Genomic DNA, 26,324 nt, shown 5'->3' with positions numbered 1-26,324 from the left:
TCTCTATCTATCTTTCTCTGTCTCACACACGCAGGCACGCTCTCTCATATAAGCACGCACTTTTTCTCGCGCTCTCACTCTCTATTTTCCCTCTCAATTACTTTTTGGGGTTTTCCACAGAAGTTAAAGAAATGCAATGTCCGATAAACAACTGATGGCAAATATGAAGCATTCTGCCAGATAGACTACAATGTGCAGATTGCAGACGAGTACCGCGAGTGCAGTGTCGCCATCTACAAGGTGAGCAAAGAAGAATTCGACACAGCGCCGGACTCTCGGAGGAATAAGGAGTGAGGATTACACAGTTTACTCAACGAATCAGTTGTACTATAGACAATGTCGTGGAGGTAAATTGACACCGAACCTACCTGAATGTAAGTGTTCCAACGTGTATTTAATGTAAACTATAAATGACAATCTAGACTTTAGAAGTTCGCGCTCCTGTTATCACCTGCTTGAGAAAGGATGGGCATGTATTTTAGGCGTATGTTTTGTACCATCAATACATGTATCGTTGGCTTTTTATTTTAACAGATCTCTCTGTTTTCTATCTATCTATATATATTTAGGGTAGACCTATCGAAAGTAACGTAATAGTGTGAATTCCTGATAAGATAACATTTGCAATTGTTGATGGGTTTAGTGAAACGTGAAAATGAAACTACTATATTGGCAGCATTTATAGGTTTTACTATCTCTACCGCTCCCACTTATTTAACAGTAGCAAAAACAGTTAATTGAAAGCACGTCCTTGAGAGAATTGCTCTCCTGCTATACCAAAAAATATTCAATTGAGTATTAATGGAGTCAAGTCCAATGCACATTGGCGGTCTTTTCTGTAAACATTCCACACAATGTAACGTCTTTTCCTCCTTCAAAATTATCATTGGCTGCAGTGATGGTTGTAATTTACAGCAGAATCTCACCCTTTAAAAACTCTGTATTGTATTCAACTAATTCCCATTTCTGAACAAGGAGAAACGATTACCCTTTAACGGGTTGAGCTACTGACCTTCAAGACTCACATATCACAGTGTGGTTTGCTAAAAGCTCTGGAATTATTTACCCTGGCTTCTAGACGGTGTCGTCTTACCAACCCGCTGCAATTAACTGCTACTGCTCACTTCCCGTGCTTTTATAAGCCATTTATTCAAACATTCTAGGCCTTTACAGGTATATACTCTCCAGTAGCGATGCGTGGGTAAAATCAGTGGGGAAGCCATAAAAAAAGCCATATTACACCCTACGTGTTGTGATATGTGCGTTCTTTGCTCGAGAACCTGTTAGTTCATAAGCCACACCTTTGTTTCATCACAAAACCAGAGAGCAACATCTGTCTGGTGGAGTCCACAAAGCATACAGTTACCTGACGCTGGCTGCAACCTGGTCTCAGAGCATTTCGTATTATTTAGTATGATATGTTACATTTCGTATGGTATGTATTCATTTGTGGATGTCCATCACCCATTTCGTATGATATGTTACGAATTACAATTCGTATTATATGTAGTTAAAAAGTAGTAAGTAGTTGAAAAGTTGCTAATTAACTACAATGCTAAATTTGTCCGTTATGTAAAAGGTTGCGTCAATCGAATCTGGTATCAGGATAAAATGTGATTCAGAGTCACCAAACATACTTTAAGTATTTTTATTTAACATAAGCGATAAATGGTAAATGCAATTTTCATATATACGGGTTCACTGTATCACCACGCAGGGTAAAGCAGAGAACTGACTGAAATAGTACAGACATCTTCTTTTATACTGTGACAGAGGTAGTTCCAACTTTAGAGTTGGCCTGTCACAGTAGAGGCTTAGCGTGGTTTAAACTTGCTAGCCTATCGGTGGTGCCCAGGCTGGTCCCAGCCTCACAGCACACAGGATCCAGATATCCGGAAGTGTTTGTTGTGAAGTTTGAGCTGAGTTGTCGGTTGTTACATTGCTCAGTTCCTGTTTTCTTGATATTCAGTAATTTTCCATCTTGTCTCAACCTTCTGGTTTGCACAGTCGACACCCTAGATTAACAACAGCTTTACTGCATTCCCGCTATGTTTGTGCAACACTATAATAGCTGGGTTAGCAACACACTATGTTTTGTGATTAACATGTCCTATTTCTATAAGGCATATATTTTTGTTAAAAAGAGAACAAAACCATCCTTCACAGTTATGAGATTCAAACTCACAACATTTGGTTTGCTAGATGTGTATGTGCCCACTGGAAGACAACAACATAACGAGATGCAACAACTAAAGTTTTTTTCTGTCAATAACGTTTGGCTTTTGATGTGATGTGATTGGTGGTAAACCAAATCCAAACTGGCTACCCTTGACAATTTTAATTGATGCAACAGGACCATTCACTGTTGAGCTCACTCAGTTTAGCTCAACGCTGATTGGCTATTATTGTATAATTTTCTTATCAAGGGAGGCCAAATGCTTGCTGGCATCCCTTGCATTCAGTGCTACGGGCGGCAACAAAATTATACTATTTTTGACCAGACAGCATCAGATAGATGGGCTGCAGAGACAGAGGGGCACTGTTTCGCTCGCTCAGATGCTTTCTCCAGTGAGATACATTCAGCCTCTTGCAAATTGAAGGACAATTATGAAACACAGAGAGACGAACGCTAAATTATTTAATAAAACAAATTATTGGTAATTTTTGGGGGGAAGCCTGGCTTCCCTTGGCAACCATGAATACACGCCACTGATACTCTCCACAATACCTCATACGTTTAATCGGGTACGTCCTTTCAAATCCCAGCTTAAAAAGGGATAGATCAGCAATTTAGATTTTTTACATTAGTTCCCTTACCTTGAAAGTGGTGTATGGACAACGAATGTCTGCAATCCACACTTTGGTTTAGTTACACTTGCCACTGAAAACAATTAGCAGCATAAGCATTGTGGGATCAATGTTACAGTCACTCCTTGTCCATAGACTGGAAACAAATATCTAAATATCTAAAAATGCTATCCCTTTAACTTGGTGAGTTATCGTACAGTACTCTCCTTATGCACTCACTGTGTATTGGGTTGTATGCTGGCACTGTACCTACTGTAGTGTACTGTACCCACTGAAACGGAGCTAGGGAGGGTTTTACCGCCTCATTGACTATGTTTTCATGGCATCATATTAAATCATGTCCACACACAATGACTGGTGGTTGATCTCTTCCAGGTCAACCACTCATTCAGTAGCTAGTCCTCCTGCCTCTGCCTGCTTGCTTGCAGGCCTTTCTCTCTGGGGCTGGGTCCTCAGTATCCAAGGCCACTGAAGGGGGAAGCACTCACACGTTTAATCTAGCCAAGCTAGAGGCACTTGATTGCTCACAGTCTCACACGGGGGACGTGTGATAAGCATGGACACTTAAAGCTGCAATATGTAACTTTTTGGGCGACCTGACCATATTCACATAGAAATATATGTAATAGATCTGTCATTGTCATGGAAAGTAAGTCTAAGCTGTTCTATGTGTGCTATTTCTATGCTTTCGTTTTTGCGACTTTTACTTTAGGTTTTGTACACCATCTTCAAACAGCTGAAAATACAATATTTGTAGTTATGGAAATATATTTCACAGCAGTTTAGATGGTACAATGATTCTTCTCTACACTATACTTTCTTGTTTTGTCACAAACTGATATTAGGTGAACTATTCGAATTTTAGAAACCAGGAAATTGCGAAATGATTTCTGCACAGTGCACCTTTAATAGCCTGACAAGTGAAGTGGTTATCGCCAAATAACGAGCGAGGAGCCTCAGCCGGCCCAACCACAGCTTGGTCTAATTGTATATTGTTTTCCAGGCAGAGCTGGATTGCCTGCTTAGGTGTTGTCATTGGGCTGTCTCTAATTTGTTGTGCAGGCCACTGAGGTTGACGTTCCACTGAGAATATGCCATGAAAAGGCTTTTGACATGTTTTCAGGTTGGATTTTCAGCTTAATGATGATGCATTGAAACTTTTCAATCGACATACCTACTTTCCATCTTAACTCTACATCAAATCCACACACAAAGCATGAGCTCATATGTGGGGTGGCAGGTAGCCGTGTGGTTAGAGCGTTGGACTAGTAACCGCAAGATCGAATCCTCGAGCTGACAAGGTAAAAATCTGTCGTTCTGCCCCTGAACAAGGCAGTTAACCCACTGTTCCTAGGCCATCATTGAAAATAAGAATATATTCATAACTGACTTGCCAAAAGGTAATAAAATAAATAAATAAATATGTGACCCGTTTTAGGAAACTATGTGTATGTCGCAAGTCATGACTTCACAGGAGAGCCATTTTAATGTTTTTAATTTTTAAAATCAAAATTAGTTATTTTGGCAGAAATGCCTTCTGGAACATGTGAACTTTCATGTGCCAATTGTATGCCATCTGTAAATACGAATACAATTGTTAAATTATGAGCCTTGTTGATTAAGCCACAGAAAAAGCGGGCAACCTTCCCACTAAACATGATTGACTGAGATAATGAGTGGGCTGGACATGCCGAGAGAGGAGTTTGGATTGGTCTGCCATATAGACGGCTTCTGTTTATTTGAGCTGGTCAGTCTGTGTTGGTAATCCTGTAGAACACAGCTTTTTTAAATGTGTAGTGGAGCTGCATAAGTGTTGCTCTCCACTTTCTGGAAGATCGAGTTTTGAAATCAGTGGAATTAGAGTATGATAGCTAAAGAGATGGAGAAAACACCTGTCTCCGGATTACATCCTCAAACTAAGGGCAATCGTGGCATGGCATCCATGACAGGGAGACGCATCCATCATGCATGATGATGTAAGATAGTCTAGCGTTAACTAGCTACATTTTCAGATATTACACATTTCTAATTTTGACAGAAAGTTGATTCATTTTAAGCTAAAGTGTACTGCTAACTTTAGCTGGCTGGCTCCCTAGCTGACGTTATTATTCGTATCCCAGAGCCGTTTGCTTTGCTAGTTAGAGCCTAATGTTAGCTGGTTGGCTCGTTACCTAAAGTTACATGACGTGTGTGATCTTACACATTGTTTACCTAGCTAGGTTGATTGTTTACCTAGCTAGCTACATGTCTTAAGCTAAAGTGTACTGTTAGCTAGTTAGCTAACGTTAGCTGGCTGGCACCCTAGCTGACATTATTATTCGTATCCCAGAGCCGTTTGAATTGCTAGTTAGCACCTAAGGTTAGCTAGCTAACATTGAACCTGGTTGGTTAGCTCCCAGCAAATTCATGCAGGGTAGTAACAACATGATTTGGCACTATGTTAATTGTTGTTTAACTAGCTAACGTTAGCTGGCTGGCTCATTAGCTAATGATGTGTGTGATCTTACACGTTGTTTATCTAGCTTGGTTCATTGTTTAGTTCACAACACTCGTTGAATATGGCCGGTGTCAGTAAACGTCGGCAAAAAAAGCGTAATGAAATTGTAACCAGCAATGCTGGTTAGGCTGTTTTCATGTTATCCAGATGTAAATAAATCATCGGCCAGAGCATCAAGCGTGTGCTCTGAACGCTGAATGAGATGGGTAGGGCTAAAGCTTAAGAGGGTGTGAACGATGCTGAATGTGTGTAGACAAAGAAGAGCTCTTCAACAGATACCAAAACATTCAAAGGCCAATTTCTCATAAGTGAGTTTACAAGTCTATCAACTTTCAGAGCAGAATTGCTTTCCCATTGTTCCTCAAAAATATAGTGTATGATATACCATTTTGTAGTGCTGAGTCTCTACTTTTATCCAATGTAAAAAACACAATTTCCAATGTTGCTACATAAGACCGAATCCAGGTGATGAGTCACATATGCTACTGTAAAAGCTCCAAATGCTTTAAAGGGACACATCTTCCCATTGTTCAGGCATATCCATAGATTTGCTGTACCCTCATAAAGCTAACTGGAATTTACATTGCAACAATCCATCTAGTTACATCTCCCATGCTTGTTTGTGTTATATTGGTAAAGCAACAAAGAAAATATTTGTATATTCAAATATTAAAGGGCTAGCCTCCTTATGCCCATCTGTTTTTTTTCTCCATTTTTGCTTTATGACAGCTATGACCAATACCATGACTTATTTTACATTTTTAAGTCAGATTTTTCATATTATAGAATTCAAATGTTTCATTCTGGTTTTCAGGCTTGATGACCTTTGCTGCTGTTTCTGACATCCCAGGTTTAGTACCTTGGTAGGGGTCAATTCCATTTCAGCTTGCTCTGTTCAGAAAAGTAATTCATGCTGAACTGACTCTATTAACAGTGGGATTAGGGAAGTTAACGGTTAACCGTTAATCGGCCCAAAAATACATTTGACCGGTCATGCTTATCGGTTTATAGGTGCATTTGCATAATTTAGTGGCATTAAATTGGCCACTAAATGGTATTTTAGTTAGTCGTCATGTATCTTATTTATCGCACGCACACAGCATACATACAGCATACATACTGTACAGAGCCTAGTTTGAGGAGAGGAATAGCCTATTACCTGTCAGCTGGTATTGGAGTGACACATGTGCTTTTATAAGCCCAGTCATTGTGCATTGCGCAACAAATAACTATTCTAAATGCAATTGCGTGTTAAAAACTGTTTTGATGGCCACGATTAAATAGAGGTGCTTGTAATTTAAGCATGCATCCCATTTGTCATTCGACTGCATAGGCTATAGTCAACAGTAGGCAGCTATCAGCGCGGCACCCACCACTTTGCAACGTGAGCTTGACGCAGTATAATTGTTTGAAACCTGAACGTTTTACGTTTACTTCAAATAATGAGGCATTTCTTACCTTGCTTCAAAGTAGCCTAGTGAAAATCCAACCTTCATGCCATTAACCATCATTTCTCTACTGTTCTATTGGTTTTCATATCAACTTTCTTTCGTTGTCCAGAAGCCAAAGGCACAATCCTAGCCATGTTAGTTGTTGCTATTAGATTCCCCATCTTTGTAAGTTTCAAACTGAGATTTTCATCTCTGTCACAAATGGAATCGCTCGCATTAGGTTCACTGTTTAGAACAGTGTTTTCCTGTGAATTGCATTTTGGCAAATGTTTGAAAATGACATTTTATTAGCTACTTCATTACTTGAGTTGCTTGTTCAATAACACCCCCCCCCCAGAAACCATGTTTTGCACCCCTTCCCACCCTGCCTAGAAACACAGGATGGTTGTCATTCCCCACTCCCCCATATCTCTATCTGCTCACCCCCCCCCCCCCCCCCCCCCACCACTTATCCCCTAAGACCCCCCCACCCCACCCCATAAACATTCAAGGTTGCTTATCAAACGTGGATGTTTTTACATCCTCCCTCCCTCCTCCTGGCGAACCAGAGAAAACCCTCCCCATACCACCCTTTCCCTGTGGGCCTGAAAGCATGCATAGTATTTTCTGTTGGTCACATCATTTTACTGTTTGGAAAGATGTTTACCGTTTGTTGACCGGTTAATGAGGGTTGGCTAGTTGACCGAAATGTGCATCCCTAGTTGGGATTGATCGAACTGTACAGTCTGTCTCAGTGTTTCAGGTGTGTTATGTAAACGGGATTACCATGTAAGAAACAATACTAACAGATATTTCAAAACCTCTTTGACCGTGTCTCTGTACACCTTTGTGTAAAGATGTAAACACGTGTCTCCAATGACCCGCGAGAACAAAGAAGCAGCCTCCCAAGAGAGGAACGCTGTGGCAGAATACAGTGTTTACAGAGACACGGATGATGACTTCATAGACAACAAGCATTTCGAGATGGCGTCAGGTTGTCAGCACTTTCACAAAGACATCAGAGAGGGAATACAAGCCTCCGAGTGGTCTGCACTCTGTGTGCACCTGCTACCAGCACTTTGCCTAATCTGCAGGCCATCGATTACACAGCACTCTGAAAATGTAAGTGCATGTGGATGAAATATCATATAGGAAGAAAGCCTCGGGGTTAGAGGAGGAAGATTTCTTCTTCCGTGGTTGGAAAGTGCAGTCATAGATCCAGGGTACTTTATCCATGAGTGATGTTGTGACAAACATGATTTGTATTGTGAATGTGAGGGGCAATGGATTGGCATAGCAAAAGGGTTGGGTTAGTTTGGGTGAAAAATGATGGTGGAAAATATCTAATCTATCTAAAAATCTAATTGATGGACCATTTCTAAAGGTGCTGAGGACTATCCTTCCTGTCAAGAGGTTGTTTTTCTTTCATATTCATCAGCATGGGGAACGCTGCTTGTAAACTGGAGGATTTCCTGACTTTGAGTGGTGTTTTAAACAAAAGATGGGGAAAACACACATAGCAAAACATGCCAACTTGAGTTAGTACTGCCTCAGATTCTCTGACACTTCACAAAACCCTTTTATGGTCGGCTAGGCCTCTTTCCACCTTTTTAAACAGTAAAAAAATGTGTCCTTTCTCACCCCTATTTTCTCACTGTGAGGACAGAGGAAAGCTTGTTGGGGACTTGTATTCTTGACCGTTAATCAAGTAATGTATGGTTAATTTGGGCACCCGTCCCGCACTTATTTTTTGGTAATATAAAGCTCATTCTGGTTCTGAGCTCACATGGGGATCACACAGCTGGTTACTAATGCACACACAGACAACACACACACATGAACTAGAGAGCACCGTGCTCATCAACCCACAACAGCACCATAGTCTGTGTATTACGGTCCTTCTCTATCCAGGCGCCTGAATGCCTGGCCCTGGTCACCAGCATTGTGAGAAAGGACTTTTTCACACAAACAGTATGAATTAGAGCTTTGATCTGCAATAATTTAGTTTGGTTTGACCTTTTATGACCTCATGACATGCTGCTTGTTTCCCCCAGGACAGTACTAATAACTAAACTAAACTAAGTTTGACAGAACAGGAAGGTACACAGGGACTGACAAATCCCCGGCGGCACCCACACCTCCTCCACCCCAGAGCCAGACCTCTCTTCATTGAAGTGATCTATTTGCACTCTGGCATTCGCCTTGTAGTACCACCATGTATTTCCTCTTGCAGGCAGCCGTTTTATTTGTCTAGGAAGTGTCAGTGGCATTCTTCCACTGTGTACTCTGGGTCTGCTGCCATTTCAAGCCTGTCAACCAGCAGGCTGATAACAGTTACTAGTGGGACTTTGGCTCAGGGAGGATTTCAAAGCCTGAATTCAGACTCAAACAAAAGCAGCTTTCAGCTGTGATTACTCAGACTCATAAAGTGCTGGCGTTTACAAAAATCCCACAGACCTTGTTTATCTGTGGCAACTTGAATGCCCCGGTGTGTCCCTGGAGCTGACTGGTACTTCAGCATCCTACCTCAGAGAGAGAGAGGAAAGGGTGATATGTCAGTTGTCTTGTAAGAACCTCAAAGGGTCTGCGGCTCAGTGTGGCCACAGTCCAACACGCAATAATTCATTTCCGGCACAACAAGCTGATTGGGCCAAATTAAGGCTCAGCCAATAAAACCGTCCGGTGGGAATTTGAATGGAAAATGTGGCACTTTTATTGAAGTCATTAATTTTCCCTGCAGGAAGCCTGCCCAGGGCTTTATAGAGACCCGACGTTGGCTCTCCAGCCGAGCGTGAAATGAGCAGCCTGCTAGGCCAGAATTAAATACCTGTTCTCTGCTTAGGGCCAAGTGAAGGTTGCTGCAGCCGACACCGCACACGGGCTGGGCTCCCCCTCATTAGTCACAGGCTGTATTAAATCACAGGGGTGATGCAGGGAGCTAAGGACACTGTGCTGCAATGGTTTGCACTGCAAACATGGGGGCCAAGGGCGATGGCAGCTGAACTTGCCCTTCATCTCATGTACAGTACAGTATTTCAGAACATAATGTCTGTGGAATGGGATGAATGGGTAGCTGACCTCTTATTTAACATTTATTTAACAATGTGTCGGTTAAATTGACAGACGTTGTCATGGTATGAAAGAACAGATGGCCACCATCCAAATACAAGTCAGCATTCGAGATAATAGAGAAGTGATAGAACGTTTCGGGTAGCCTTCCATGAGCTTCCCACAATAAGTTGGGTGAATTTTGGCTAATTCTTTCTGACAGAGCTGGTGTAACTGAGTCAGGTTTGTAGGCCTGCTTGCTCGCACACGCTTTTTCAGTTCTGCCCACAACTTTTCTATAGGATTGAGATCAGGGCTTTGTGATGGCCACTCCAATACCTTGACTTTGTTGTCCTTAAGCCATTTTGCCACAACTTTGGAAGTATGCTTGGGGTCATTGACCATTTGGAAGACCCATTTGCGACCAAGCTTTAATATATCCACATAATTTTCCTGCCTCATGATGCCATCTATTTTGTGAAGTGCACCAGTCCCTCCTGCAGCAAAGCACTTTCACAACATGATGCTGCCACCCCCGTGCATCATGGTTGGGATGGTGTTCTTCGGCTTGCAAGCCTCCCCCTTTTTCCTCCAAACATAGCGATGGTCATTATGGCCAAACAGTTCTATTTTTGTTTCATCAGACCAGAGGACATTTCTCCAAAAAGTATGATCTTTGTCCCCATGTGCAGTTGCAAACCATAGTCTGGCTTTTTATGCCGGTTTTGGAGCAGTGGCTTCTTCCTTGCTGAGCGGCCTTTCAGGTTATGTCGATATAGGACTCATTTTACTGTGGATATAGATACTTTTGTACCTGTAGGCCTTGAAATACATCCACAGGTACACCTCCAATTGACTCAAATTATGTCAATTAGCCTATCAGAATCTTCTAAAGCCATGACATCATTTTCTGGAATTTTCCAAGTTGTTTAAAGGCACAGTCAACTTAGTGTATGTTAACTTCTGACCCACTGGAATTGTGATACAGTGAATTATAAGTGAAATAATCTGTCTGTAATCAATTTTTTGAAAAATTACTTCTGTCATTCACAAAGTAGATGTCCTAACCGACTTGCCAAAATGATAGTTTGTTAACAAGAAATTTGTGGAGTGGTTGAAAACGAGTTTGAATGACTCCAACATAAGTGTATGTAAACTTCCAACTTCAACTGTATACTCAATGAGCAATGATAACTTGGCTGTATACACAGGGTACCAGTACCGAGTTGATGTGCAGGGGTACGAGGTAATTGAGGTAGATATGTACAATCAACAGGATAGATAATAAACAGTAGCATCAGCTTATTTGATCAGTCAAAAAAGTTACTGCAAAAAGGGTCAATGCAGATAGTCCAGGTAGCTATTTGGTTAACTATTCAATTAACTATTTAGCAGTCTAATGGCTTCGGGGTAAAGCTGTTGGTTCCAGACTTGGTGCATCGGTACCACTTGCCGTGCGGTAGCAGAGAGAAAAATCTATGACTTGAGTGGCTGGAGTCTTTGACAATTTTTAGGGCCTTCCTCTGACATCACCTGGTATAGAGGTCCTGGATGCCAGGAAGCTCAGCCCCATTGATGTACTGGGCCATACACACTACCCTCTGTACCACCTTGTGGTCGGATGCCAAGCAGTTGTCATACCAAGCGAAGATACATCCAGTCAAAATGCCCTTAATGGTGCAGCTGTACAACTTTTTGAGGATCTGAGGTCTCATGACAAATCTTTTCAGCCTCCTAAGGGGGAAAAGGTGTTGTCGTGCATTCTTCATTACTGTGTTGGTTTGTGTGGACCATGGTAGATCCTTAGTGATGTGGACACCGTGGAACTTAAAGCTCTCAACCCGCTCCACTAAAGCCCTGTTGATGTGAATGGGGGCGTGCTCGGCCCTCCATTTCCTGTAGTCCATGATCAGCTCCTTTGACTTCCTGACTTTGATGGAGAGGTTGTTGTCCTTCTTCCTATAGGCTGTCTCATCGTCGTCGGTGATCAGGCCAACCACCGTCGTGACGTCAGCAAACTTAATGATCGTGTTGGAGTCGTGCGCTGCCACGCAGTCGTGGGTGGATAGGGTGCAGCAGGGGACTAAGCACGCACCCCTGAGGGGCCCCCGTGTTGAGGGTCAGCATATTTAAATCGCAAGTCACGTATTAAGGTTGGTCAAATACTGTAGATGTAACTGTAAACAATAAATTACAGTTATATCTGATATGATCAAATAAATAACTCACAGAGGTGTGGAGTCCGCTATGCTTCAGCTGTGTGACTCCTGTAGCTTAGCATCTGCTTCATCGGACCATTTCCGTATTGAGCTGGTACTTCCTGTTTGAGTTTTTCCATGTGAGAGGAATCCGGAGGATAGAGTTATGGTCAGATTTGCCAAATTGAGGGCAAGGGGGAGCTTTGTAAGGGTTGCCGTGGGGTGGAGTAAGGTGATCTAGAGTTTTGTCGACCTAGTTGCAAAGGTGACATGCTGGTAGAAATTGGGCAAGACAGATTTCAGTTTCCCTGCATTCAAATTAAATCTGTTGGGTTCGATCCCAGGCTGTGTCACAGCTGGCCGTGACCAGGAGCCCCATGGGGCGGCACACAATTGGCCCAGCGTCGTTTGGGTTAGGGGAAGGTTTGGCCGGGGGGGATTTCCTTGGCTCATCGTGCTCTAGCGACTTCTTGTGGCGGACCGGGCACCTGCAAGCTGACTTCAGGTTGTCAGTTGGACGGGGTTTCCTCCGACACATTGGTGTGGCCGGCTTCCGGGTTAAGCAAGCAGTGTTTTAAGAAGCAGCGCGGCTTGGCAGGTCGTGTTTCGGAGGACGCATGACTCTCGACCTTCGCCTCTCCCGACTCCGTTGGGGAGTTGCAGCGATTAGACAAGATCGTAACTACCACTTGGATATCACAAAATTGGGCAGAAAAAGTAATAATAATATATATATATACAGTATATATATATATCATTCTGTTTCATAGGTACTGTAGTAACCTAGGTGAGCCAAAGTGCGACATATGGTGAACTAAGTGTGTGTGTGTGTGTGTGTGTGTGTGTGTGTGTGTGTGTGTGTGTGTGTGTGTGTGTGTGTGTGTGTGTGTGTGTGTGTGTGTGTGTGTGTGTGTGTGTGTGTGTGTGTGTGTGTGTGTGTGTGTGTGTGTGCTCTGCATGGGAGATGTGTATGTTTGCTCTTAAGACCTTTACCAAGACAAAATCCTGACATAATCCTAATTAGGGGGCTAAGTGCATGTTGACGACTGAGCACACCACATAATCTAGACGGTGATAACTGCCCTGACACCTAGACTACCCCTATGGTTAGCAAGGCTGTAATAGTCTACTGTGTCGTCATGCTTCCAACGCCCATTCTGAGCTGGTTTACATCTATGAAATAGGAACTGAAACCAGGGTGTCTATTGAGCAGCAAACACGTTGCTTCCTATGATCTTATAATAGAAACAGGATCTCATGCACATGAAAGACGTATTTCCTGACCCTATACGTTTCAGCTGATCAGTGAGTCGGATGAAAGAAAAAAGAAACAGATGAGACCATGATCAAAAGCCAGCCTCTGTAAAGTAGAGCATTGTTTTTGTCAGAAGAGTAGAGACTGGGTAATGAATGTGTTCCTGACCTGGTTTTAGCGCCTCTTACCCATCTCCCTCTCGCTGTTCCTCGCTAAATTGAATTTGCTTGCTCCTGGTTGGGTTTGGGGCACTTTTTATCTTGATATTTTCACCAACCACCTCATCTTTGATAGAAATGACAAACACACACACACACACACACACACACACACACACACACACACACACACACACAAAGCTTTGGTCTTATGACATTCAACGACTCATACTTAAAGACAGTACGGTCAGAGTGAGTGATGATAATTATGATAACTATCTCTTGCTCACCGTACTAAGTTTGGATTGCTTGTTGTGCTACCTATTTGTTGGTCATGACTCTGTTACCACCGTTGCAGTTTTGTTTGGCCGTGTAATGTACTCTTATGAGTACATTTTTCAGTTCCAGCTAGTGTACAATCCAGATAAAAGCACAGCTGGTAGGATGCAGGAGGCATCCAAACACCTAGTTATCAGTAATCTAATGTAGAGAATGTATAACCATGACTCATCTGTAAAAGGAGTAGCCTAACATTTGAAGTATATTCATGGTCAACTCTGGTATCCAGTTAGACTAGACGTGAACCATTGATAAGTCTGTGTCATCACCTATACGTTAAGAAAGGAATGCTTTTGTGCCGGAGTCTGCCCTAGTGGTTAGCCCTCTAGACCATATACCACTGGCGACGTGGGTATGAATCCCGTCTCAGTCCTTCCTCTCTATATGTTTCCCTGTCATTGTAAATAAGAATTTGTTCTAAACTGACTTGCCTGGTTGAATAAAATTATAATGTAGCCTACATTTCTATCGCTGTCTAAAAAACAATTAAATATACAAAACATTCTGGCTAACAATTAAGTACTTTACTGTGATTGTTTTCAATTAAAATGTTTTAATGAAAGAAACTGAAATAGCTTCTTAGCAAAGAGCAATTTCTAAAGCAAGAATTTTGCTAGGACTGTCTGGGAGTGGTCTGAGTGGGGAGGGGAAACTGAAAACTATCTGTTATTGGCAGAGAGGTTTGGAACTCTCTTATTGGTCTATTAACTCATTTCAAATCAAATGTTATAGTTTACCCCCTGGGGATGTCAGGTTGACATTTCAGGCTGTCTTTTCAAACAGCTCTTACACTAAAAGGGCATTATCATCATTTTTGCAATTTCACAGTATTATTCCAGCCTCTGTAGTGTGGAAATATACAAGGAAATACATTTTTTTGACTGCGCTGGGCCTTTTAACTTTTCTGGGATATGTGGGACGCTAACGTCCCACTTGGCCAAAAGCCAGAAAAAATGCAGCGCGCCAAATTCAAATATATTACTATAAAAATCAATATTTCATGAAATCACACATGAAAGACACCAAATTAAAGCTACACATGTTGTGAATCCAGTCAACATGTCTGATTTCAAAAAGGATTTACGGCGAAAGCACACCAAACAATTATGTTAGGTCAGTACATAGCCACAGAAAAACACAGCCATTTTCCCAGCCAAAGATAGGAGTCACAAACAGCAGAAATAGAGATAAAATTAATCACTACCCTTTGATGATCTTCATCAGATGACACTCATAGGACATCATGTTACACAATACATGTATGTTTTGTTCGATAATGTGCATATTTATATCCAAAAATCTTAGTTTACATTGGCGCCATGTTCAGAAATGCCTCCAAAATATCTGGAGAAATTGCAGAGAGCCACATCTAATAACATAAATACTCATCATACACTTTGATGAAAGATACATGTTTTACATAGAATTAAAGATACCCTTGTTCTTAATGCAACCGCTGTGTCAGATTTCAAAAAAACTTTATGGAAAAAGCACACCATGCAATAATCTGAGACGGCGCTCAGATATAAACAACATTTCTCCGCCATGTTGGAGTCAACAGAAATACGAAATTACATCATAAATATTCCCTTACCTTTGATGATCTTCATCAGAATGCACTCCCAGGAATCCTAGTTCCACAATAAATTGTTGTTTTGTTGATAATGTCTATTATTTATGTCCAAGTAGCTACTTTTGCTAGCACGTTTAGTACACATGTCCAAACGCTCGCGCAGATCCAAGCGAACGTCGGACGAAAACTTCAAAAAGTTATATTACAGGTCGAATAAACTGGTCAAACTAAGTAGAGAATCAATCTTCAGGATGTTGTTATCATAAATATTCAATAACGTTCCAACCGGAGAATTCCTTTGTGTCTACAGAAGTAATGGAACGCAAGACGATATCATTTGGAATGTGCGTGACCAGGAACTGGCATTCTGCCAGACCACTGACTGAAACACCTCTCATCCGGCCCCACATCACAGTAGAGGCTTCATTCAACGTTCCACAGACTGTTGACATCTAGTGGAAGGCGTAGGAAGTGCAAACAGATCCATATCTTACTGGGATTTGAATAGGCGATGAGTTGAAAATCGACCAGCCTCAGAATTCTCACTTCCTGTTTGGATTTTTTCTCAGGTTTTTGCCTGCCATATGAGTTCTGTTATACTCACAGACATCATTCAAACAGTTTTAGAAACTTCAGAGTGTTTTATATCCAATAGTCATAATAATATGCATATATTAGCATCTGGGACAGAGTAGGAGGCAGTTCACTCTGGGCACACTATTCATCCAAAGTGAAAATGCTGCCCCCTATCCTAGAGAAGTTAATGGATTTTTTTTGAGAATCTGAACATGGCACGTTATATAATATACTTCCTGTTACCTCGTCACCTTACACAGCCCTGATAAAGGCCAAGTCGAATTTGTCATTATATGAATCAATCTATTCATTGTGGGTCTTGTAGAGTTGTGCCCTGCTCTGCTTCCTTGTGACAAACCAAACTACGTGCAGTTCTTCATTTGAACAGATGTTGTGTTGACCGTTGCAAAAAGGCGAACATTAGATCACTTCAAAGCCATCACCAGGCCAGTGCGGCCACACAAAGTGCCTGTATCTTCACATCTGAGTTTGGCCTCTGGCAAACATACTCCAAACAGTGGTGACAGAGACTTTTGAAAACAGATGCCCTCGGCAGTCAGCTAGCTCTGGTTCAGTTGAGTTCGGTACAGGACATTGTGTGACACCAGAGACTCAACACAGTGTGGCCTCTCCACCAGCTGGATGAGCAAGATTCCCCGGAGAGCACAACAACATGAGCTCGAATGTGTTGAACCTGAAGAAGATCTCAACTCTTATCCACATTCTGTAGATAACATTGCTGTGTTATGGTACAGTACATTAAGAAAATAACACCCACGCACTCTTATGGCTCCTATGCAATACATGTAATAGATACCAACAGTTTGACAGCTATGCTTCCCTCATCAGGGTTTCATCTTGTACAGTATACTGTATGTTGTGATGTCACAATAACTATGGCCAATGGCAGCTGGACTTCAGATGGCCATGTGTAGCCCTAGTGTACAGCTGCATCCTGTGGGTTTAGAATCAGTGAGGCAAGTAATCCCTCTAAAGACGATTATTGTCTTACGACTTTCATTTCTTTTGATGAAAAAGTTTTGTGATTCATAGCTAGACGTATGAGTGGCAGCGTCTGTATTATGTTGGTTAGATATTATGTTTACACTTCACCAGTTATTATGTCAGCGGCAGCTGCTAGCTTGAGTTATGTCATGTCATTTCCTACCCACACGGCACACACTGGTTGAATTAACGTTGTTTCAACGTAATTTGTCGACGTATTGTGACGTGGAATCAACGTGGAAAATACATTGGATTTGAAAAAAGCCATCATCCAGCACTGTTTTCATCTCATTTCAACCAGCGTTGTAAACATTGAAATTAGGTTAAAACGTCAACTTAAAAACATTGACTTAACCGGACTAATATGTTGTTACTTCAATCTAATTTCAACATAATCATCAGAACTATGTATACGTTGAAATTGCGTTAAATTCCATGTAGAAACGTAACAAATCTTTTTCATCCCTATGTTCAATATACACTGAGTATACAAAACATTAAGAACAGCTGCTCTTTCAATGACATAGACTGACCGGGTGAATCCAGGTGAAAGCTATGATCCCTTATTGATGTCACTTGTTAAACCCACTTCAATCAGTGAAGATGAAGGGGAGGAGACAATTTAAAGAAGGATTGTGTATGTGTGTCATTCAGAGGGTGAATGAGCATGACAAAACTTTTAAGTGCCTTTGATCGGGGTATGCTAGTAGGTGCCAGGCAAACCGGTTTGTGTCAAGAACTGCAACGCTGCTGGGTTTTTCACACTCAAGTTTCCCGTGTGTATCAAAAATGGTCCACCACCCAAAGGACATCCAGCCAACTTAACACAACTGTTGGAAGCATTGGAGTCAACATGGGCCAACATACCTGTGGAACGCTTTCGACACCTGTAGAGTCCATGCCCCGACGAATTTAGGCTTTTCTGAGGGCAAAGGGGTAGGGGGGAACTCAATATTAGAAAGGTTTTCCAAATGTTTGGTATACTCAGTGTATATTGGGGTGGTTGACAGTATGTAGAATATCATATTTTATTAGACATATTTTATTTGAGTTATAGGAGTTACTTTTAACTATTCAATGTTATTCAAAGTTCAACATAATCTCAAACACCCCAATATAGGCTATATTGAATATATTCCTTTCAGGAAAGGGAGTAGATTAGCAATTTAGTCCTCAGACTTACTTTTTCAATGTAAGTGTTTTGTGGTTAACCTTGTAGGTCCTCTAGACCCCCTGCCCAACCAGTGGGTAATCCAGTATGTATTTGGGGATGAAATTAAACATACCAGAATAATGTACATTTATTTAAAAAAAGATTACATTGTTTTTAACATTGATAATTTTTGTGCTTTGATTGATTATTTGAATAATTATCATCTCACAATCATAACTATCTGATGAGCCCATTTGTTATTCACACTTGTGGAACTGCTAATGAATGCATTCCAATTAGAATACAAAGTAAAAGTCCAAGTTCTTCAGAGACCAGAGTCAGGGAGTTGCAGACGACATGATCCCTTTGACCTTTCCCTGTGCTCTATGCATTCAGTCGAACACAAATAACCCTTAGCTGACCCCTCTGTTTGTTGTCTGTTTAGGAGACCTGCCAAACCCTCTCGTAGTATCCTCTCACTGATCTGCCCTAATGAATGAATAATCATGCAGCTCAATTTTAGACCCATCATCCTCTTTCTCTCTCTCTCACTCTCTCTCTCTCACTCTCGTTAAGTGAGGGGGAAACAGAAGTGCCTCTCTCTCTCCCGGGCATTGCTGGTAGTTGATTGAAACACTGCCAGGTTCGTGCTCACCACCCCTACTGTGTTTATTGTTGTGCAGCTGATTCGATAATTCAGGGTCTTTCCCACCCGACCTCAGAGAGTTGACAGAGAGGGGTCCTCGCCGAGGCCATCAGGAAGTCTATGTGTTTACGCTCATTATTAAACTGGGACCAACTGGGCCGTCTACTGGGACGACCTGTCCAAAACACAGACTTGTGAATGCCTGCGACACTGTCCAACTGCTTATGTCACTTGTCCAACTGGTTATGTCACTTGTTCAACTGGTTATGTCACTTGTCCAACTGGTTATGTCACTTGTCCAACTGGTTATGTCACTTGTCCAACTGTTTATGTCACTTGTCCAACTGGTTATGTTACAGGGAGTGAACAACCATCCTTACCATTGCTAATATTAAGTAATGTTGGGTCAGTATGTATAGATTGCTTATCCGCACTGATCTGGAGTGAGGAGTAGGAAAAACTGATCTTAGATCTGTGCTTTGAAGCATATATTACCTGGAGTGTATTTACTATGTCACTTGTGTCAAAGAAATTATACTTTAGAAGTTTATTACAATCTCAAAGTTTCCCAATGAAAATGTCATAGGCTAAATTAATGTAAATCGATTATGAACTGTCTATTGTGGCCCTAGCTTCTCAATTGTCCGTTCATCATAGGGTTCACCAAAAGGGTTACATTTCTATCAGAAAAGGAATAGTTTGAATAGTTTTGACTGGTTGCTGTGCGGCTTGGACAGCCATCGCCAGGTTAGATAGAACTGTCTGAATGAAACGCACATCCTTGTTTTTCCTGCCCCAATCCAAGCAACACCGACAATTTCTCCTGAGCTGAAAATAGATCAAATTATTATATTATGGTAAATGGTTTTCAGACTTAACCGTGTCTGTCAGTTTTAAGTATTACGTGCCGTTTGAACATTGGCCAGGGTACACTGCTAATTCAGTTGAACAAATGCACTCTTTCATGTGCGGTAAAGTGGCGACTGTCGTTGAATCTAAAGAGCGCAAGTCGCCATTATGAAACGTATGAAGGTTGGTCAAATAGATATAACTGTGAACAATAGATCTCAGTTATCTGATACGTTTCAAAGAAATAACACACAGAGGTATGGAGGCCGCTGGTGCTTCAGCTGTGTGACTCCTGACTAACCTGAAGCTAATGGTCCACTAACCTACATTTAATAAAGAAACAAACCAAGGCCTATGTGTTTAGTAATTTCAATACTGTGCAAGCTCTGTTTTCATTGGCATTAGGATTAGTTCAACAAAGCTGACCAAATAATCTCAATAGACCGTATCCTAGTGTTTTTCCTGTGGCTATGTATATATCAGAATCACTAGTTCATGATGGTACAGTATAGAGTCTAATGGGTTAAGATTAAGAAGACAATGTCTAGACTCCTTTGTCCTGGATTTACTTGTGTTGTTGTGTTACGCATTGAATTGTTAGTCGTAGTACTTCTACTCCAGTGTTTCATCGTCAACGTGAGTGTTTGGCTAACCGCCAGCTAGTTTCCGATTCTCCTGAACACACCGTCGTCTTGTGTCTGAGTGAGAGCTTTCTCACTACGTTAGGTCCATCAGCTTTTGCTCATGGTTAAACCACTAGACATCCAGAAATGCTCACTGGGAATTTCCTGTAATGTTAGCGCTCCTTGTTAGAGAACTTGTACTTAATCACGCTTTGAGACCTGTTATGCTGGTTCTATGGAAAAGCCTGGCCTATTATTAATTCATTATAGAGGGTGACCTACATGTGCCCCAATTACCAGGGTACAATGGCACAGACCAACAGCACTCTTGTGTGAGTTAGCACATCATGATAACTTCTACACAAAGGTGGGGCCAAGATCGTGGTAGGGCTCACAGTGACTTTGTGAAATTAGACTGAGTTAAGTTGGGATCCATCATTCATCAACGTTTTCAATTCGTTTCAGTTACCCACTGTATTATGGTATAAGAGCACACTCTCACGCAAACTATAGCTGAATATACCCAGGGAAAGACATCCAACGTATATACCCCCTTGACAATGGAAATCTCTGAAACAAAAGTAAACAAAAGACCTACAGACCAAAATCAGTTGAATGGAAATTACATTTGTAGGAGTGAGCAAAAAGTGTGGGCTAAGCACATTTATGGGAGTGAAGGGCGAATGCATTGTGCCGGGGTGCTGGGCGCGACAGCCAACGTGGCGAGCTTTGTGTGGCGAGGCTTCGATAATCCTAGCTGGCAGCTGATCAAACGCCACGCTTTGTTGCACAATGTGTTCCAGGTTAGCACAGGCTCCCCTAGTTCCCCCTGCTGCTCCCACTGGAATCTATAGGCTGCGTGGCCAACAATGTCCAGCCCTCACAAACCACTGGCTAGCATAACGTCCAATATGGCACAGGTTTAGACAGAGCACAATTCCAAGGGTCATCCAGCCAGGCAGGCCTCTGGGCTCGACTGACCAGGTAGGAGGACACAGGACAAAACACCCTTCTGATGAGTTGTATTATACAGGCTGAGGCTTGTAAGCCAAAGCAAACTGTTGGAAGACGTTAAACCTGATGAATGTTGTCAGTACGCCTACAACCTTCAAAAGACTAGCGCAGGTATGATGATAACATCAGTGTGGTCACTGAGCCATGAAGGAAGAGTTGTCAACACAGTCTAAGTACAGAAAATGAATATACCCAGGCAAATAATGTAAAAATTAAAAATCACCAGGGTGAGCATTAATAGAAAGACCTGTGTATGATTAACTTCAAAGTCAACCAAATATCAAGCATGTTAAGTCCAGTTTGTCTCAGGGTCAGGTATAGATCACAACTACATTATATTGTAGATGACATTGCAGTGTTAAGATTCCTCCCTCGCATGCAAACACTCTGAGATAAGCATCTGAAATTGACAGTAGGCACAAACCACATTCTTCAGTGTTCATTTTTTCCTGGAAAGAAACCAGATCCACATAAGCTTTAAATCTGTGAAAACGAAAATAACCCCAACAGCATAGAATGTAAAATCCCGCCATCATAATATTAGTGCTGGCGCTGATGTATGCAAGTGTCATTAGACATTTCTGAGGATGAATTGAAGTCTACTTGCATTATCTTTCCTTACAGCATTACCCTAGCCTATCTCTGCTACTCAGCACCTCTCCACTGCTCCTCCCTGTGGTAGATAAATCAATAAACAGATAGAAAATTCTTGACATCATTTTACAATGCAAGTATGACAGTTAGGGTGTAATAGCTATAAGCATGCTGTGTAAAATCCTCAAGAAAACCAAAGAAATGTGCCTGTAATTGAATGGTGATAGGAAAATGACACCTTGATACAACACACAATGGAATTACACTATGTTGTGCCCTGGATACACTAGAATTACGTTGAATTATTAACATGCCCTGTCTTTTACTTTTCCGTACCCTAGTCATTAGGGGGTATTCCCAGGGATAAATGTATCCATAGACCATACACGCACACACGGACGTACTTGCAAACTGACGAGAATGATTTACATTATTGGTCGCTCGTCACCATGACTGGGTCATTTTATCTGTCCTATTGTGGGTACTTAACCGTAACTTATTATGGCTTGCTGACTACGTGTTTTGTGACCCAGTTATTCTGCTGTATATCAATAGGAGTGTTCCCATTGAACTGTATTCGACAAGGTCACCATAGGAGTGGTCCATCCTTCCTTTCACTACAAAGACTAGCATGGTATCTTTCAGGGCCATACTGTAACTACTGTTCACTACTGAATATTATGCTACTAGTGATTGGTGTAGTTTCCATCAGAATTGTGACTAATTGGACCAATCATGACAGGTGGATAAGACAGGGCTGTCCCTTGTGTCCGTTTGTATTTCTGTTCAAGAAGGAGGACCTTGTAATGTGGCTGTGGTGATTGCTGTGTTTTCAATAGAAAAGTAAACACTTTCGTATCAAGTATGTCATTATATTCTTGTGCAAAGCATACACTATGAAGATATCTTAAAAATATAAGAAACTGAGAAAGACCGGAATGATCTAAGAATAAATAATAATGGCTTGAAACAAGCAGAGGTGAGGAGTATTGGAAGTTCAACGTTAGACTACATACCAGAAACAATAGGCAGCAGAAAGCTGATATAGGGTAACTTGAGAATTTAATGGATCTGACAATTCACTCCAAGTGCATAAACATGAACTGTATGTGAAAAACTGACTGGGTTGGAAAACTGAAACGAATTGGAATTGGCAAGACACACTATCTCACACGCTCTCCTTTCTTCTGTTTCAGGTGGGCAGAGCCTGAGGCCTGAGTTAACAGATTGCCTGCTGCTGCTGTGTGCGTGGCATGGATCGTCAGTGACTCTCTTGGAGGAAGTGTGTGTGTTTGGCCTTTGAAGAGCTCTCATCCAGCACAGAGTGGCCCGGTCCTCCCACTCCACCCCATCAACCTCCCCACCCCATTCTCCACAGCTAGCGACAGACCCGGGACAATAGTCTCTCCAAGATTTATGAGGTCCTTGTGGAGGCCTGGCTCTTTGTCAATAAGAGGGGTTGTATTTCACCACTTCTCCTTTTTTTTCTCTTCTTGTCTTCTTCCTCTGAAAAAGGTGTGGGACCCAACTGGGAAATGGGAGACGGCTGTTTGACATGTGAAGCCCGCCTGGAGAAAACGTCTGCTTTCAGGCCTGGATATAAGGAATTACTCAACAACAAGAAGGAAACGTCACTGTACGGAATGTCGTTTTCCCTCTTTCCTTCTCATTAACAACAACATGTCGGATTGTCCTGACCCTGCAAATGCTTAGTGTCAAAATAACAATGCACCTACAGAATATGAGGACAATGTGCAACATTTCCTTCTGCAATGTGGACTCAAAGATCGACCAGTACTTCCAGCCTACGCTGTACATCATTGTCATCGTCCTGGGCCTGCCCACCAACTGCATGGCTCTGTGGGCGGCTTACTTGCAGGTGAAGCAGAAAAACGAGCTGGGCATCTACTTGATCAACCTCTCTGTGGCTGACCTCCTCTACATCGGCACCCTGCCCCTATGGATCGACTACTTCCTCCAGCACGACGACTGGATTCACGGCCAGAATTCCTGCAAGCTATTCGGATTCATTTTCTACACCAACATCTACGTCAGCATCGCCTTCCTCTGCTGCATCTCCATCGACCGATACCTGGCCGTGGCCTACCCGCTCAAATTCGCCAAAGTCCGGCGGGTCAAAACCGCCGTGCTGGTCAGTTCCGTGGTGTGGACCATCGAGATAGTGGCCAACTCTGCACCCCTCTTCCACGATGAGCTCTTCCAGGACCGTTTCAACCACACCTTCTGCTTCGAGAAGTACCCCATGCAAGACTGGGTTGCGGGCATGAACCTTTACCGGACCTTTCTGGGTTTCCTGGTTCCCTGGCTGCTCATGCTGGGTGCTTACCGGGGCATTCTGCGGGCGGTGCGCGGCAATGTGTCCACGGAGTGTCACGAGAAGGCCAAGATCAAGCGCCTGGCGCTGAGCCTAATCCTGATCGTATTGCTGTGCTTCGGGCCATACCACGTGCTCCTCCTGTGTCGCAGCATCCTCTTCCTCCAGAAGCCCTGCAACTGTGGCGCAGAGGAGGACCTGTTTGCAGCCTACCACGTGGCGCTGGCGCTCACCAGCCTGAACTGTGTGGCTGACCCCATCCTCTATTGTTTTGTTAACGAGGGCGCACGCCATGACGTTGGTCATGCGCTCACCACCCTGCTGGGGGTCTTCAAGCGGAAGTCGCCCTCGCCAGCTGACGCACTGACAGCTGGATCTGTCACCTTGGAGACACCACTGTCCACCAAAAAGCAACTGGGCCTGTACAGCGAGGTCAAGGCCAGCACCTACAAGACAGAGCTGGTGGCCCTCAAAGAGGAGTGTCTTCAGATGACCATACTCAGTGTTAAGAAATGAACAGCCATCCTGATCCGCAATGGGCGGACATGAGAAAACACAAGACTATGTGGAAGTGGGGGATGATTCAGTTTATGTAGAATAGAATGTGGGAGAGATTTTAGAATTCTCATGTGAAATGTTTTATCCGTTTTGGGGATGACACCTCATATTATGTACCTCAAATGGTAAACTGCGATTGAAATGTGTTTGATACAGACGAACATAGTCATATCAAGATTGACCACGAGTACATTGTGACGACAGTAAGAAAGACCACAGTAAGTTCAGTCGCATAGATGTGATGCAAAGTGAAACTAAGGATGTTTGCCATCAAACTGTTTCTTTCTCCACCTCGTCATCTATATTAGGTATGTGATCTGGGTGGGACAGGGTTATCTAACAATGGATTTGACATGTTTACATTTCTCTTTCAATGAGCCTCCAGATGCCTTGTAACAGCTCCAAAAATCCCAAATGTCTTCTGTCAGCCGGAGAGTGAAGCACAGTGCTACGTGTCTTTGTTCGACAATTTCACTGGGAAATAAATGAAGTGTATCATCGTTTCAACTGTGTGGTGTCTGCTCTAACGGTACATTGAACAAATAACATGTCAGGAAACCAAAGTCGGGGGGTCAACTGTATGGTTGATGTGTTGCCGTAAAAGCATTTGAGTGTTGACCATGGGCCTGATAACAGTGTTGTGTTGGTGTCTTTCTTCAATGTTCATTGGCATACACTTAATAAGGCTACTGTATTCTTAGTAGTCTGTAGTCTTGCAGTTGGTGCCTATTTGAATAGATCGAATAACAAACACTTAAGATTAATGTCCCCATTAACAGTTCTTGTGTCTTGTCTGTCATATCCGAAAATCACACAATGACATTCACACTGCAATATCACACCATTCCCTGATGTGAGAATGAGGATGATGGGTAATTCCACTGGCGAAAAAAAAAAAAAGTGTGTTCCCCCGCCCTGTGGCTGATGGACCGTCGATGGGACTGTCACATTGTTGCATGCAGAGGGTGGGTGCTCTTGAGATGTCAGGGAGACATAACTCCTCCTAATGGTAACAGTACAGAGCGAGTTAAATGAAGGTGAAATAAAAATAAATACATCCAGGGCTACGCTACATTGGCGTTGCAAGACCTGCATGATGTGCCTATTTAAAGTAAGCAGGGCAAGGCGATTATCACCCTCATCATCACCGCTTACCTGCTAATGAGCCAGTGAGATTCCTAATCAGAGGTGATCACAGCTCTGCCAGTCAAGTGTTTCCCAGATCAGATTGAGGCCATCTGCAGCCTCTCACTCTGCCTCCGTGGTTTTAATGGTTTTGCTCAATGACGTGGAAATGATTAAGGTCAATAGTTCAAATACAATGGGCGTCTTATCTCCGAGAGGCAGGTTATGTTTTCATTGATATGAATGGGTTTAAAGCGAGCCTGGTGACCTACTTTGTTAAGTCAATATGGAAATACGAATGAGTGTTTAAATTAGATTAAGCTATGTCTTAAAATTGATTTTGAATCACCTAATTGTGGAAACTTCAGGAGGAGGTGTAAGCAAGTGACATACACTAGGTTTGTCTGGAGTCTGTACAAAATGTTATTTCTAAAGGAGCTCTTGTCACAAAAATACTCCGGGAACGAACGACCAGTAAAATATCACAGCCTTAGACTATTCCATTCCACTGATGTTTGTTGTTGTTATTGGCGTAGGCCT

At 42.4% G+C, this 26,324-nt stretch overlaps 1 protein-coding gene across 1 annotated transcript; it reads left to right on the top strand.

Annotated features, from left to right (window-relative positions):
• LOC120028899 (G-protein coupled receptor 4-like) lies at positions 1–25,099 on the top strand. Its single transcript, XM_038974170.1, has 2 exons — positions 1–374; positions 22,963–25,099. The coding sequence occupies exon 2, from the start codon at positions 23,472–23,474 to the stop codon at positions 24,615–24,617; it is 1,146 nt and encodes a 381-aa protein (XP_038830098.1). The 5' UTR covers positions 1–374; positions 22,963–23,471; the 3' UTR covers positions 24,618–25,099.
• The last annotated feature ends 1,225 nt before the right edge of the window (positions 25,100–26,324 follow it).

Source organism: Salvelinus namaycush, chromosome 34 (genome assembly GCF_016432855.1).
Source record: "Salvelinus namaycush isolate Seneca chromosome 34, SaNama_1.0, whole genome shotgun sequence".
Taxonomy (NCBI): domain Eukaryota; kingdom Metazoa; phylum Chordata; class Actinopteri; order Salmoniformes; family Salmonidae; genus Salvelinus; species Salvelinus namaycush.
The sequence above is the reverse complement of the archived record's forward strand: the minus strand, read 5'-3'. Positions and strand labels throughout refer to the sequence as shown.

Excerpts from the sequence above, each read along its gene's own strand:
- LOC120028899 (XM_038974170.1), top strand. The coding sequence starts at position 23,472 with ATGCTTAGTGTCAAAATAACAATGCACCTACAGAATATGAGGACAATG.